This window comes from Mastacembelus armatus, chromosome 7 (assembly GCF_900324485.2).
Source record: "Mastacembelus armatus chromosome 7, fMasArm1.2, whole genome shotgun sequence".
NCBI lineage: Eukaryota > Metazoa > Chordata > Actinopteri > Synbranchiformes > Mastacembelidae > Mastacembelus > Mastacembelus armatus.
Genome location: NC_046639.1, coordinates 15,358,192 through 15,374,937, shown reverse-complemented (window position 1 = coordinate 15,374,937; position 16,746 = coordinate 15,358,192). Strand labels below are relative to the sequence as shown.

Below are 16,746 nucleotides of genomic sequence, written 5' to 3'. Positions count from 1 at the left end.
GGCTCTTTTGTGTTTATTATTGATTGTGAAAACAGTCAAAATTCCAAGTCAAATTCCCACACCCACCTCAGCCCCAACCACCCTCCACCCACCACCCTTAATGTATTGGAGTGGGCTGTTTACATTAAAGGACTGGAATAAAGTGCATTTACATCTGAAGCATAACTTCATAATTTACATTCCAACATTTATTAGAGGTGACAAACGAGCATTTGGTCCACTCGTGCTTTTCCACAATGCAGCACTCATTCAATCCATATAAATTACAGCTGGGCTAGGGAGTGCAAGAGCAAATTATTTTATTATATTTATGCATGTATGAGTCTATAGGGGGTTACTAAGACAAACAGGGAATTACTTGATTAGGCCAACTGTGGTTAACAAAGAAAGAAATATGATACTTAAGCTCGGGCCAATCAAATTTCTGCATTATTGAAATGTTTGGCCCTAAATCAAATATCTAAAATAGACATACCTTAGCTTTTGTTCTAGGAATACTGTATTTCAAAATTAGTAAATTGTTGACTTGATATAAACAGATTTTACAGCGTGTATTTTATAGTGTAGAGAGTCCTTAAGCATTTTTGTGGCAATAGCTCGCCCTTCACTAGAACTACTATTATTCAATTAAAAGAAACTTGCCTAAAAGGCAATATTGTATTACATAATTAGACAGGGCAGCATTTTCAGAAGTGTAGTTACAAATGCACTGAGGGGATCCCGGCATTTGAACAAATATCTGGCGCTGTAGGGAGGCTTGCAGACAAATTAACAGCTAATAACTTACTGGGAAGCCAGATAAAAAGAGAAAAAATGTTCCCCAAAGTGTCAATTACAAATAATTTTTCCTCTGATTTCCACACTTGTGAAAGCAAGATGTGCTAAAAAGCATTAGGAATAGTGTGCTAAAACTGCATGTTGCTCATTTTTCTTGTTTTTATTTTTACACACTGGATTCATTCAGAGAGAAATAATTCTGCAGCAGTAGCCAGATTGTTTAGGATAGCTCTGAAAGCGAAAGCATATGGCTCCCTGGTGAGAGCACTTGCTGGTCAGACAAGAGAGAGGCAGACGACGAGTACGGGGACAGGGGGGAAATGAATGGGGTTTCAATCAAATTCATGTTCATTAAAATCAGAGGACATCACAAAAATTAGAAAGATGCTGACAAATCAAAGGGTCTCAGTACCTGAATTACCATAGTCATTTACTTATTAAAGTCAGGATGCTTCCTGTCAATCAAGAGCCATCACAGTCTCCATTTGCAGCGGAAAGCCAGCGTAATTGCTTCTCATACTAATCAACACAACTTGTGTAATTATGCCTTGAAAGTGACATTGGAGGCTGAGAGCGATGTGAGCAGTCTTGACAGCAGAGACATCTCAGATTCATCGGGAGATTTCCAGCCTTGCTGCAAGGAGACAAGCCACTCTCAGACCAACTTACTCACTCGAGCAGTTTACAACCATAAACACAAAGAAAAGACGATAAATCAAGCTGAAGTAATTACAAAGCAGAATAGAGTATAAAGGAAGCTCTGCTCAATAAGGCCACTTTCCCAAGTATATTGAGGCAAAATGACTACACTGTAATTAAACTAGTGTCGTATTTCTATCATTTCTTAAGTAAACATATTATGACAGTTCACTAAATTGTGGGAGAATAGGAAATTACAGCTCTGTTACCATGCTGTTTACATTAATATACTTGCTGAGACAAAAACCCTACAAATAAAGTCCCAAGTATTCATTAAAGTTTATTGAATTCAGCTTAATCACAGACTTTACATATGTCTCCAAAATGCACTTTGTGTAAAACTAGCTTCAACATTCCTCCAAGCATTGGAAAACTATCCAAACCATATTCCCATGCTGCATCTGTCACTAGTCACACTGGGGCTGGGCCAAGAAGGTCACAGCAAGGTCAAATTACTGCAACAAATCAAGAGTGGCAGGTCACGACACGAAACTATCTACATAAAATATGTGCATTATTGACAGAGACTCAAAACCGCTTCTTATCGTTTACCATGAACTTTACAGAGAATAAAAGGATTTTCAATGTCATCAAAAGCAGAGATACAAATGCTACTGTCCCGGGTGACAATGCCAATCTAGCCCGGTTCAGCACTTGAGGCCTAAACCACCAAATAAATAAAATTCATAAAATGGGTTGGACTCATCTGTAGTCATCAGTTTCAAAGAGTGGGTGGAACCATCAGAGAAAAAAAAGTCACTAACATCAAAAAGAAGTCAACTGATAATTCTGGCATAGTATGAGGGGAATAAGCGTAATGATTTAATCTGTGAACAGAAACGAAGATGAGAGATTTATGGCTCATAAAAAGTTCAAACAACAGAAAAACCAAAAATCCTTGTCTGTGTCATTCCTCACTTATGACCTCCAAACTTTAGCACATGTCAAAAACAAACTAAAAAAAATGCTCTTTTGTGGGCAAATATGAGAAAAACAAGTACAGTAACTGACATAGAAAAAACAGGCTTTTCCTGTAAAAGCCTGTGTGATTCACCCCCTGCATTCAACTCTAATGAGTCAAAAAGTGTGACCTGCACTTAAACAAGAAGTCACAGCCAGAAGCTGTAAACTCATTTTCCCCATCCAAGCCAGCAACGTCGGCAGGACCTGGAAGATGTGCTCTGAGCATGCACGATAAATCTGACGTGAAATCATAATCATAAAAGCAATTAGCTGACCCTGCGCCACTCGTCCTTGGACATGACAGTGAGAATTCATACAGAGTCCTCTAAGGAGGCTGGCTGCCGGGTTGGGTGAGGAGTGGAAAAAGTGCAACACAGCAACAATAAAATGGAGGGCCCTTCCTGTATCATTAACCACCGAAACAAACAGCGCATGATGCACAGTGAGTGTTGCACTAAGAAACAGAGAATTGAGCTTTTATCTTTTTCAAAAATGAAAACTTCACCCTGACCACTGAAACAAACTGGTGTGCAGATGTTTTACATCAGGGCACAGGAAACAAAACACAAGTGATGCTATGTCATCTGAATATGTTACATCCCTCAGCATTAGTGCACAGTGAAATACATCTTTCAGAAAACATTCAAAATTCCCCACAATAAATGAAGATAGGTGCTTGCAAAATATGCATTTGTTCTGTGCTGCTGCATAGAATGTAGCATGTTTACAGTCAACATGACAGGATACAATATCTATTGACTGCGAGATGGCAGGTGATCAGATTTATTCGACTTTTCTCTTTCACGGAGTGTGTTACAATCTGAGAAATCGCTCTTCACACACCCCTGCATGCACAAACACACATGCACACACGCCATTTCTCGCCATCACTTTCCACCCAGTAATTACAGTGAGGCTGAACTAGTGGCTGCCACCTAGTGACCGTCTTCTCCAATAATCATGAAATATCTCTATGGCTCGTGCCCCCACTCGGACCATAACTCTCCTTTACTGCAGACAGCTCCAATAAAGGATTACAATTACAATTAAAGTAATGAGCAAAGAGGAAAAAAGGAAAATCTCAGAGAAGGTTCCCCTGACTAACTAAATGGTAGCCTAGTTTCTTGACAGAATGAAGTTACCATATCAGACTCATTACTGGCTCCCATTTCTTATTCTGCCTTAGTAATTAATTTGGAGCATGTTAAAACCTGGAGTCCTCAAAAATTAAAGTAATGGTTTTGGAAGTGATGAATGTACAAATGAATTCAAATATAAAATGAATTTCTTGTTATTTTTGCTTTATTGCAGCTAAAATGTAAAAAAGATTTGAATCATTTAAAGTGTACTGCAGTTTCTTTCATTTTTTTTGATAAACTGTACAAATCAATAAATAATCAAGTTGATAAAACAACACATACGCACACACAAATGATAGATTAGCATTAAAAGGACATCTCTCTCCACAAACACATGTTCCATGGGGGAAGTCATTAAGGACAAAAAAATAACTGAGTCAAGACCTGAGAGTAACCTCTGACTTCCTGCTATCACCACTGTGTTACATTTGTGTTACACCCACGCATAAGCAAAAAAAAAAAAAAAAAAAAAAATCTCTTTTCAGAGCTAACATATGAGCAACATCTGTCTGCCTGCAACTCACAGTGCTCAGCAGAAACCTCGTCAGGGAGGGAGAGGTGAACTAAGGAGAAAAAGGACCAGAGAAAGATAAAAGGGGACAGTAGCAGGAGTAGTGCCTTCATGATGCTGGCTGGATGGATTACTGTTGGTGTGTCGTCTGCCAACTGGCCTAGTCCCCCACAACTCCTGCACTTAACACAGTGTTCCCTTTTTTCCCCCCGCTCTCCCCCTCTATAGTATGATGGCTATTGCAGAGGGGCTACGGAAATTTGGAGACTGCTGAGCCAAAACAGATCACTTCAAAGCGGCTTATTTAACGCTTGCTAAATTTTTCATCACAGTCACTTAATATCCTGGGGAAAGGGAGCTTTTGAAGTTGCTATGAGACCGGGGATGTTCTTCTTACAATTCTTTTTCCCCTCCCATTACCAACCTCCCTCTGCTGTACTAAAACCCCCAATCCTAAACACAAACACATACACTCAGTTTACACTATGTACACCCACATGCACACACTGAGGTGTGGTACAGATGCACTATCTGCAAACATTAACCACACGGCTGCATTTCCACACACAAACACTGTGCCCTGTAGTTTTGCAGTGTACTGGTATATGTTTGTTAAATCTACCAGAGATACTCAAAACTGTAAGATTTCTGCTTAATGAAAGGTCAGCTCATGGCAACAAAAGTTTCTCATTTAATGGCAGCAGCAAGCTCATTATTTGTTCTGAATATTCACAAACTAAATTAATCATAATTGAAAATAATTGTGTGCATGTGTTTCTCAGAATCCACTACTATGCATATGATGGCCAAAGAAGCATTCATTTTTCATCTCACTCGCAACAGTCTAAGTTCTGGAAAATGAATAACTGACTATAATGCAGATGTGATGTTTTTTTTTTTTTTTTCCAATGCAGAGAGAGTTGTTGGAGGCGGCTCGAGGTAAGCAATGGGTGTCACCGGAGAGACACAGCACACAGACAAGGCCAAGGGCCAGCAAGAGACTGGCAGGGGTAATCGTCATGGCCGTTGTAAGTGGGGGAAGAGGGAGGAGGTTATAGACGGAGTCAGAGCAAGCTGCGGTGAGAGCAAGCAAAGAACAGCGCCAGAGGCAACTGCACTGGCTAGCAGCAACTGGTATACCAGTCAACCATGGAACACACACTCAGACAGTCTCTCCCACACTGTTTGTCTACCTGCAGGTCTAGACCCGCTCCTTTGGCCTGGATAGTAGTAGAGTCTGTGGCACAGGCCCCTGAGCTGGGTCTTTTTGCAACCAAGGAGAGCCCAGCCTGTGCAATGTGTCAGGGCCTTCTGATCTGGGCGAGGTGAGTCAGAACCTGTTAACATGACTGGTGTCCCCAGCCTGACACACTGGTTTTTCTGACATGCACATGTGCACATAAATCTTATACAAATGCGTGTGCTATCTCTCTCCCTCTCTCTGCCCTCCAACCCTGCCAAGCATTCCCTTTCCTCTCATCCAGATAAAATCCTTTCAGACACAAATTTCAATTATTCACCTCATCCAAATAATGCCATGTGACAAGAATTATCCCTACTGTAATAATCCACTTAACTGGGAAAGAGCAGCTCATCAAAACGAGAAAGGAGAAAAAGGGTTGGAAGTGAGGGTGGTAGTGGGGGGTGGGAGCACTTGTCAACCAGTCTCGAGTCAGGACCCTCATAACAAGAATTTCTTCCCTTTTTGAAGAGGCAGTCTTGAAGCGCACTGGGATGATGAAATTGAAGTAAATTGAAAGAAAGCCTGGGAGAATGCTCCCACAATCAATAACCCCAGGATTAAATTAGCCTTGGCATGAAGGGATGATGGGGGAGGATGAAGAGTGAATGGTGGTGAATGACATTGAGACATGTAGGCTGAACAATACCACACTTCTCTAACCTGGATGTTGTGTCCATACAAGGACAGCAAATGTACCTCTGATGCATCCCTTTTGGCAGTAAAGAATCCTGGCTTTAAACACTGTCGTCACTAGAGCCAGTTGTGTCTCACCAACACTTTTCTTTACACCTCATTGAAAAACTGCTGGTATTTATTCTTAGGAAATGTTACTGGCTTTGCTAGTATTAACAACTGTTACTGCATATGAAGATTATAGTTTCCAACTTTATAAAAGTCTTTTAATTAATTCTCTCAGGAGAAAAATATCATAGTATTAGTGCCAAGCAATTCAAAAATCTTCCCAGCCACTTGTGGGTGAAAAACAATGGGATAAACTAAGGACATCAAAGGTATGTGGTTAAACACCACCACTTCCATCAGCAGCAATACAAGTTGCTAAACATGATTAAAGCAACTGTGTAATCATTGTCTCTGTTAAAATAAACCTTTTTGCATGCGTTTTTCCATCTCTGAAGACAAGGAACATAAAGTACATTGTCATTATGGGCTTTGGGACATCAGTGTGGCTAAAGTGACTGGCTGCTAATTGAAAGCCTTTAACACTTGATGTTGCTAAGGAATGTGTAATATCATCTGATTAGCCCAGGAAAAGTGGTTTGTTAATGATAAGATGAAAGCAAAGAGCTTTAAGTTACCAGATCATAAAAAACAGGTTCAGTGTTTTGTTTTGTTTTTTTCCAACTATGTGCCATCAAGTGTCAAAGCAGCTGATTTCACTGGTTAGCACACAATGACAACAAAGGGACAGAGCAGGAGAATCATTGTGTAAAAAATAAATAAATCACATAGCCTGTAGCATTGAATAATACCATGTTGTATATTGTATATTAACTATATTTGAAAATTATTTGAACCATTTATGCAAAAATTTTCATTGTGTCTATTAACTGGCCTTTCATTTCTATCTAGTATGCATTTTCATCAAATTTATTTAAATATCTTAGTGATTGCAGTGCACATGGCCTTATCACTTCAGTAATTTGCATTAAATACCAAATCCTTACCAGTGCTTCTCTGGGGGGAGTTACGATATCATTTCCAGGCAAAGGGCCAGGCTGAAACGATAAACACTTGTATTAGAGCGCGATCTACTGGAGGAAAGACGGTATGTCAGTTCAACAGAAATGAATAAGACAGAGTGCAGAGTTTTTATCCAGTAATTCATCCATGAGGTTGATGCTGGTGAAATTACCTAAAAAGATACACTACATATTTGAAAGCAGCCATCCAACTTGTCAGTCTGGCAGGAGAGAAAAGGACAGTAACACCTACCATGTGACTATCACTAACAATTTTCTTAATTTGATTAACGCAACTAAAATATTATCTAAGCAGGAGAATACAGTAAAATCAGCTATGTGCTTCTATCCCAAATAATATGGAACAGTAAATGAAACAGTGGACATGAACTGGATGCATGTGGATGAATACAGATCTGCTGTTCATGCACTACTTGATAGATTAAGTCATTTTGTAGATGTTAAGATAAATCCGGTTTTTTGCCTAATTTTCTTTCCTGCTTCATAAGTTTCTGTTTACTCCACATTCACCATGCCTTTGAGTGTTTCAGCTGTGCATTATGTACACTTCACTTTGGATAGTACATGGTATACAATCTGTGTTGCAGAAGTAAAATATAACTGTCTCAAGCAGGCTTATGAGACAAAACTGTCAATTAACAATTGTTTTCTCGGACTGACAGATTCCTGACAGCATTTTTAGCTACCAGTGTTAGCAAAAAGCCGAGCACGGTTACCACCAAGCTTGTTTGGCTAACATTAACTAACTGTTCATAACAGGAGTTGAAAAGGACTACACATTGTCAGATAAGAGGAGCGTACCTTTGATACTATGAGTTACCTAGCCGGCTAGCTAAACAAGTCACGAGGGTTTTTGGCGAAATATTGTAATGTTAAGCAAAAAAGACAGAAAAAACTCATCATGGCCTTTCGTGTCAATTTGTCTAATGTTATACAAGCATATTTGACTGAGAGGAAACTTTTGTACCGCTACAGCAGCCTAGGTAGCATGCTAACTAGCAAGCATGCTAACCTTGGCTAGCTGAGCTTTTCTGAAAGCAACTATCGAAATGCATAGCACGCAGGAGCCACCAAATATGAACAACTTATGCAAGGTCACTGTCGTATCTGGACACCAAGAAACAGATGCTGAGTTGCTCAAATTCAGACCTGTGCTGGTGAATCAGCTTGCTCGCTGGATGCCATCTTTCCTGTCCTCGTTTGCCTTACAGGCTGATCGACTGAATCAAGCTCAACTGCTTTTCCTTATGAAGAGTCAATCATTTTAGTACATTATAAAGTAAACACAGAAAAGTTCACAAAAAGTTGAATTGGGTTTTAAAAGTTTAATTATGTTTAAAGCAACATGCAAGCACAATATCAACTGAACGGTAAAAGGTTTTTATAATAAATGGTTAATTTGCTGCTTATTTTGGTGATATGTTTCTTTAGTGGTGCATTTTTCTGCGTATATTTCTAGGCTACCCGAGAATGTAATTTAGTATATTTACTAAAATATTGTACTTAACAATGTAGTAATTGTCAGCAAACTGACTTCAGTGTTTTCATTTTATGGGATCTTCTACTGCACTGTATTGCAAAGACTGAGCCTACTGCTGGCTCTATATTCCCCACTACATCTATCTGACTACTATCTATCTGATTACTAATAGTTCATTTTCAGATTAAACTTTTACATAAAACATATTTAAACCCTTCACAAAACATAATGTATTGTTAAAGGTTAAACCAGTTCACAAACTTTAACCTCCTGCAAAATATCTTTCGATTATTAACAGAAAAAAATCCCTTATGGTTGTGTATTAACGGTTATCTAAATTTTACTTTTTCGTTTTCTTGTTTTTAAAAAATGAAACTACATATCCCAGAGTTCCTAGCGCTATTTGCGGCAGTTCCGTGTTCGAAACTGCTGGAGCTGAGCGTTTTAGGCTACAACTACTGTCGTTATTAGTAGCGTTAGTTAGTTAGCTTAAGTGTTAAAATTTAAGAGCAAAAATAACTTTTCCCACATAAAGCCTAGAATGACAGAGAGGAAACCGTGTAAGGTGTGCAATTTCACACGACAAAAATCCTACGGGTTGGTAGTTAATTCTCTAGATGAGCTAAAGATAAAAGGTGAGTAGTTACACGAAACGTTAGTGCTAGCCTTCACTTGTAAACGTGTCTAAACGTGTATTTTTATAAAAATGGCATCAAATGAGACAAATTTAATACAAATATGATTTGAAATCTGGTCTCATGTGGTTGCTGAGTTAGCGTTATATTGCGGTTACTCAATTTACCGGCGATCTTTGCATTAGTCTGATTAACGCACGGGTGTCCGGAGGCTATAACTAAACGTGAAAGTAAATCACACTTGTTACTGGGTAACTGAGGTAGCTACAAGGATCTTAAAAACTCTTGCCGATATAAGTGCAGATTTTAAGACTACATAGGTTGGCAGTCATCACAAACGACCTGTGTGCAAACATTTTCATGCAAGACCAAACACGAAAATCGGGCAGGACTTTTCTCGAGTTCTGCTGATTCCTGCAAAGGTAGCTAGTCACAAGGTGTTGCCGAGATTATTTCACTGTTCAAGGTCTCTGTCGATTAGAAACGTGCTTACAGTATGTGCTTACAGTTGCCTCAAAACTCTTCACTTTTTGCACAACTTGTGATGGTTTAAATCGATTTAAAAAAAACAACTTATCCTTTATACAGTCTGCGTAACCCATAATAACAGAGTAACGAGGTTACTGTATGAAATCACTGTATATCATCAACATCTCAGAAATATAGAAATATAGTATTTTTGATCTCAGTAAAGTCTTGCAAATGTTAATGACACAATGCCTGGAGTACTGTCATTTGAAAAACATTCTCTAGCAAATTCATTTCTTATTTTTTTATTCAGTGCGTTGTTATAGGTGTTGGTTTGAATATTTTTTTTATGTAGCTTCCAATTTAAACCACTCCAGTCAGTATATGAATAATAATACAGTAAAAAGACTTTAGAGTGCCAGAGCTCACCGTGGCACTCTTATAAATTATATTCTGACTTTTTTTCTCTCTCCACAGGGTGTGAGTCTCTTGGGTTCAGCCCCAGTGACCCAGTCACAGTGGTCCTAGAGGATGACGGGACAGTGGTAGAGGATCAGGCCTACTTTTTGTGTTTACCCTTAAACACAAAGTTCATGCTGTTGAATAAGAAGGAGACATGGTCTCCTGTTCGTAGGAGTAAGCAGGATTATTTCTTTCACTGATGTGTCTATTTACGCTGGAGTGTTACTTTGTTTCTTACTTTTACGGTGTTATGCACTGGTACTCATTTACTTTTTATTGTAGTTGATGGTGGTACAGCCTGGATGGCCAGAGATTCTGTGTTGCTGGAGTGTGATACCGTGGACACCTCCAGTGCTGCAGAACCCTGGTGCCTCCTTGCTGAGCAGCTGAAGCAAGACCTGGCCACCATCATCCTCATGTCAGAGGCAGACTTACAGGTACGCTACCAACATTACTGGCATAACTATCGACAGTGCAACAGGTACAGCAGAGATTGTCAGGAGCCCATGTGGTAGTTTGAATCCATGGCAATCTTTTAGATTAGGCCTGCTATTCAAAGGATGGTTTGCAGAATAAGAATTGCGTGGTGAGGCTTTCAGTGGTGACAGGAGCAATTGTCTGCTTTGCATTTGTCTGGAATGGTTGTGTGTATGTCCATGCATGTGTGCACACAAGTGTGCAAAGTGTTTAAAAAAAAAAAAAAAACACCATTTCAAAAATAGTATCTGTCTTAAGCATATAACATGTACTAATAAGGAAACAATAAGAAAATAGTGCTACTTAAAATCTGCTTTCCTCTCTTGCCATCATCAGCGTTTCAATCTCCTGTTAAAGAATAAGGCTGGGAATCTATTTGTATATTTTCCTTATTGAAAACAAATCCCATTGAAAAAAACAATGATATTTAGATCAAAGTATTGTTAATGTGGTCAAAGCCCCACTATATCTTATTGTTTTTTCCCATAGACCTCTGTTGTTCTGTGCAATTAATTAAGATAAATCAATGAGTCACAGTGTTGTACTCGGTGACATTTTCCTTCATTAAGATGCACATGGCAAGTGTACTTTAGTATGAGTTGATCTCACGTACTGTATACTGTTGTTTAATCCACAGTTCAAAATAGCCCCCCACAGATGTACTTATTGCTTCTAATTGAACAGTGTTTGCTAAAAACTACAGTGACCAACCAGTTGCTTTACAAAGTTACTTTTAATGTTTTAATGACATTAAACTATAGATTTGTTACTCATTTTTTCATAAGGAAATAATTGGGTTAGGTGTGAGTGTCACACACAAGGTAGAGAAGACAGAAAATCCTGAGACAATAAGAACACAATAAGACACAATAACATTTTCCTTTAAAGGTACAAAATGCCACATTTGTTTTATGGAAGAAAGCTTTGTCTTTTCCCATGTAGTTGGTCAAGTAGTAACACTGCACTGACCTGCGCAATGTAAAACTTGAAGTTTGTATCTGCTGCTGTTTGTTTCTTTTGTTCTTGTTTGTCATGACATTGAATCAATGTTCAATTGCCACAGTATTTTTCAAAGTTGTGAATTACTAAGTATAATTTGTGTCAACTACTGTTGCAGACTTTAGTGAATGCCCCATGCCCTGAGCTAGCCTCTGCTCTGGGTTTCCAAGAGAAACAGGCAGAGGACCTCCAGGAGACACTGCAGAGGGTTTTGGACCGAAGAGAGGAGGAGAGACAGTCCAAGGAGTTGCTCCAGCTCTACCTCAAAACTGTGGAGAAAGAGAACAAACAGCAGGAAAAGCCAAGTCAGTATATCCCAGGAGGTACAGATGTGTCATTATGTGGTGCACTCCAGTTTTACAGTTTGAAAATGGTTATCTTAAAATAAAGTGCTGGTACATTTTATTCTTGCCTTGCTCTCTAAAGAGAGTTCATAGTCTATACTGTGACTGACCCAATTTGCTGAAACTATCTGATGAGTTTATACTCATGGTTAGAAAGTAATTTAGTTTTTTCTGTGTTTCACTTGGGTTAAAGAAATTCTACAGAAACTTATCCAGAGCAATAAACTGTCAAAGAGTACTTCAAGAAAATCAACAGTAGCATTTAGAGACATGGTTACCTTTGTATTACTGCCTCTGTAAATGTATTAAAACATCTTTTGAAGAACCAATAGTCTGTTAAATAGAAAGTCTCAAAAAGCCTATGAGTGCCTGTTGGAACATCTCAATGCTCTGTAATATGTCCCTTCTTAGTTATGCTCTGATGGCCTGTTATAGGCCTGGACTATTATTATCTATTCTTTTTGTATTGTTTAGTTTTTGACAACATAAATTAGTTTATAAGTAAGTTTGTAAGTAAATAGAAAATTATATATATTATTTGCTCTGAAAATCTTAAAAAGCCAGAGGTACTCATACGCCATCCTCTATCCTAAAATAAATTGAATGAATAGCCGTGTTTAATAAGCATAAGTTCACTATCCAGCCAAACAATCAATATTGCCACTGAGCAGGCCCACAGGAAATTTAATGCCTGTGAACCTCTTGCTTATCCTTAAGATTTTGTATGTGCAGCAGGTGCATTTTGGTCACTAGGTGGCACCATTGTCACTGCTATATAATCCCATCTCTTGCAGCAATTTAGTATGACTGTACCTTTTTTATCCTGAGACAAAACCTTTTTCAATATATCAGGGGCTGGTGATGTGGATGTGACAGATGGAATGGAGGTGGACTCTGTATCTGGATTCATGTCCAGGACACTGATGGTTCTGAAAGGCAAAACAAGTCCAGAAACCAGACTCTCCACTGAGGATCTGCAGGTAGTCCATACACCATGGGTCCAGTTTGCCTCAAAACTTTGGCAGATGGAAATACCTCAAATGTGACATATATGCATGTACTGTATGTAATTGCAAATACCTCAAAACCTCCAATCTTTCTTGGAACTACCTAAGTTCTTAATGCAGTTGATTTTGACAGACCTGTTTCTCCTGACATGAGGCTTATGCTGTAACATGCCCTACTGAGTCTGATAAGAAGCTGTTAAAATTATGAAGATGTGATTACATAAATCTGCAAGTCCTGTCACAACACACAGCATGGCAGACAGAATATTATCTTCACAAAGCATTGGATGTCTTACTGGAAATGAAACCTCATCCCTGTGTATTTAGATGGTAGTGACCAAAGGGGTTGAAGCAATGGAACAGGTGCTCGGCTGGGATAGAGTCAGGACTTCAGCGCTGCTTCAGGCCTGTGAAGTGGAACTGACCAGACGTCTCCAGCAGGTTCAGGCCATGCAGTCCATCCGGAGCAACATACAGCCAGATTGCAGCAGGCAGCCCAGTGAGAAGACCTCAGAGGAAAGCAAAGAAAAGCCAGGCCACGGTAGCAACTAGGCCAAGTCTTCACTTGTGCACAGACTGATAAGAAATCACAGTATCTTCCTCAGGGTCAGTAGAATGTGACTTAACCTGTGTCAGTGATAATACCCAAAATACTGCAATCAGTGAATGCTAATGATGTCAACATTTGTATCACTTAGTAAAAGTTGCAAACCACTTGAGTGCTTTTGCCCGAAGAGGAAGCAGGATGATTTGCACAAATCATGATTTTCAAAGCCGTGTTGGTATTAACGTCAACTTTCTATTGGTTATGCTGTGAAAGTAAACACAGATGCATATAATCGCATAATCGCATGTGTGTATATGCATATGTGTGTATATACATGAATAGTTTGATATTTTCATGCATATATTCACTTTTTTGAGAGTTCGATGAGAAAATACCTTTTTGCTTTTATACTATTGAACAAACTCAATATAACTTTTTAAACAAATAAACTTTAGAGCTTAGAGTTTCCCATCTAACTCCCAGCAAGAAAGGAAATTAGTTTTTTCCAAAATGTGGAACTGTTACTGTTAACTCCACTTCCCAGTATTATTGTTAACATTCTGCTCCTTCATACACTACCAATTTACACAAAAGTATCCACTTTATTTTAGAACTATATAGTTGTAATAAAAATATAGTTAATAAATATACTTTAGCTGGGAAAACCATGTTGGATCTCAAGCATGAGTGTTAAAAATAATTACTTTTTCTTGGAAGTGTGAGAAACTTGTGCAGCACTGTGTCCAAGTAACATGGAGTACAGATAGAGATAGAAACCATGGGCAGGAGCATGCTGAAAGTAAAACCTGACTTGAACCAAATATTGTATATGTGTGGAAACGCAAACTCGACATAAGTAAATTAATCTCTTTCAATGGGGCACACAAATTAAATGATCATTCTAAAAAAAGAATAATTAGACAAAATGTATATTATATACATGTATATGCATATTACATATATGCAACCTTCACTAAACATATTGTAGCTGAGGTTCGATTCAACTTTGAGTTTCATTCAGTTCAATTAAATTCAATTCAATTCAATTTTATTTGTATAGCGCCAAAAACAGTAATGCATCATGGCATCAATATTTCTGGAACAGTAGTCTTTAAGAGTATCTGTTGTATACTATTATGTAAGTTATATATCAGCCTAGTGGCTGTGTGATGTAAGTGTCTGTGTGCAGGTGCATGTGACTCATAGGACACGTAGAAGATAGCCGGTGTCATGCCTGTCATCTCATCATTTGTTTCTTGAAAATTGAACTTAAATGATGGCTGATTTGAATATGCAGATGGATCATCCTTTTGTGTTGTTGTGAATGAAATGTCACCAAGACTTTACAGTTGTATACAAGGAAAAGTGGAGGATTTACAAGTTCTCCTGTTTACTCACAAATGTTTAAATAACCTGCCACTCTAAAGTTTTATACTGAACCTTATAAGAATTGTGTTGTTTGAACTCCTCTACACATTCAAATTTTGTATTTAATTTAAACATGTACATGTAAAATGTTGCAAAGGAAAGTTGTATATATGTATGTTTGTACGTGATTTAAGGTACCTTTTATAGATATGTTGAAAGATCAAACCATCCCATAGATTTTTGAGTTTTTTTGTCCCTCATTTTCTCATGATTAAATATTAAATGAATTTAAATTTGATAAATGCATTCCCCTTCATTAAGGGAAATGCTCCAAAGCTTGGAGCTGTTCTCAGTGAAAATAAAAAATACCTCAACATACAGTACAGTGAATAGATGCAGGGTTGTCAACAAAATAGATGAGTGTATTAGCTATAAGTGTGACTTTCAGACTGGATTGAATTCATGCTGCTGCTAGATATTTTCCACCAGTTGGTTAATGGGTTTCATGGTGTGCGTAATTCCTGTGGAGTTGGCTCCAATTAGGTTTAACTGTCAGAAGTGTGTGTAGTATAGGAGCAGTTAAGTGTTACCATGTGCCATTGTGTCTTGGTAGATTAGATTATGACTTAGCGGTCAAGTAAAAACTGCAGGTTTGCTCTGTAAGCCTTGGGGATCTTTTGAGCATTTCATGCTGGAAACAGACCTTATCCCATGGGAGCAAATGTCCACTGAAGACCGTATGATTCTGTTGGGTTGCAAATGTCAAGGTGATATATGGATCACTTCCTACCTTGTCTTGGTAGGTTGTGCTGGCTTTCAAACTATAATTAATGTAGCAATATAAGAGTTCAGTCAGAGTCATACTGAGGTGTAAAGAGTCATATGTTCACACAAAGTTGCTGTTGTCCTAATTCAAAGGCAAAAAAAAACAAAGCATAAAAAATAAATTAACACAAGTGTATTTCTTTGTCACATCCATATATTCAGGTGTGGAGCAAAGACAGAGGGAATGTTAGTGACTGAATACAAAAGTCCCAAATGAGAGGCAATTTCAGGGGACTGAAGAACCTTATAATGGCTGCTTTGCTAGATGAGTACAGCTAAGATTGCTGAGCACAAGCTGCATAATGTATGAAGGTTAAACAACTACAGTGGCATCCTTCCTTCTCAGACTAGACCAGTCCTGAATACCTAAAAAAAAATGTATTTATAATTGTGCCAAGACATTCAAATGTGGCTCCATATCCAGATACAGTCACTATAAAGCACTGTAATTGTTAGAAATCAGCTGTAGTATTTTGAAGGATATTTTTTACCAAAATGCTTATAAACACACAGAAAGCCACAGATTACTTGTGGTTACGAAACATTCACAGTACTTGAATGAAAAATAATACCTGAGTATAATTTAACACCCAGTACATTGGTCTTGAAAACAAAGAAATAAAAAGATGACAGTGAATTTAGAAATTAAATATATAATTGAAATTTGGACATTATTTTGTAGCACTTGTGTTGCAATGTTATACCAAGCTATCACACGCAACCACCAGTCTCATAGCACATACAATATCCAAGCTTCATCACGAAAATGATGGTGTTAAGCTGTCCCAATGAAGTGTCACTGTGCAGAATTTTCAGATTGTGTATAACTACATATACAACGGTCAGGCAGCAGGCTTTTAGTCAAGTCAAAATGAGGGGTTCAATTTTAATACTAGTGTACTTAATCTTCCATCCCTTGTTTTTCCCACTAGTGTCTGACCTGAACTGAACATGCACCTGGTAACTTCCTGTGTCAATGTGGGCTGGTGGTACTGATCCACAGAAAGGACCATAGTCTTGTCCAGTTGTTGAAATCTTGAAAAAGAGAAACAAAAAAACAGGATGTTGATTAAATGCCCCA

At 38.3% G+C, this 16,746-nt stretch overlaps 2 protein-coding genes across 5 annotated transcripts in view; one reads left to right on the top strand and one right to left on the bottom strand.

The window, feature by feature from the left end:
* pex14 (peroxisomal biogenesis factor 14) overlaps positions 1-8,271 on the bottom strand; it is a 43,810-nt gene extending 35,539 nt beyond the window's left edge. For both annotated transcript variants that reach the window (XM_026332101.2, XM_026332100.2), the window contains exons 1-2: positions 8,203-8,271; positions 7,018-7,068 (exon numbers count right to left, since the gene is read on the bottom strand). In XM_026332101.2, coding sequence (XP_026187886.1) covers positions 7,018-7,068; positions 8,203-8,238 — 87 coding nt within the window. In that variant the 5' untranslated portion in view covers positions 8,239-8,271. The remainder of the gene's footprint in view (positions 1-7,017; positions 7,069-8,202) is intronic.
* Positions 8,272-8,957: 686 nt separating this feature from the next.
* Positions 8,958-15,138, top strand: dffa (DNA fragmentation factor, alpha polypeptide). Of its 3 annotated transcripts, none has more exons than XM_026332104.1 (6): positions 8,958-9,168; positions 10,114-10,272; positions 10,381-10,535; positions 11,747-11,897; positions 12,771-12,898; positions 13,253-15,138. In XM_026332104.1, the coding sequence occupies exons 1-6, from the start codon at positions 9,075-9,077 to the stop codon at positions 13,475-13,477; spliced, it is 912 nt and encodes a 303-aa protein (XP_026187889.1). In that variant the 5' UTR covers positions 8,958-9,074; the 3' UTR covers positions 13,478-15,138. The 3 variants fall into 3 exon arrangements, with proteins under 3 accessions (XP_026187889.1, XP_026187888.1, XP_026187887.1); XM_026332103.1 differs by having other exon boundaries at positions 11,693-11,879; XM_026332102.1 differs by having other exon boundaries at positions 11,693-11,897.
* Positions 15,139-16,746: the final 1,608 nt, after the last annotated feature.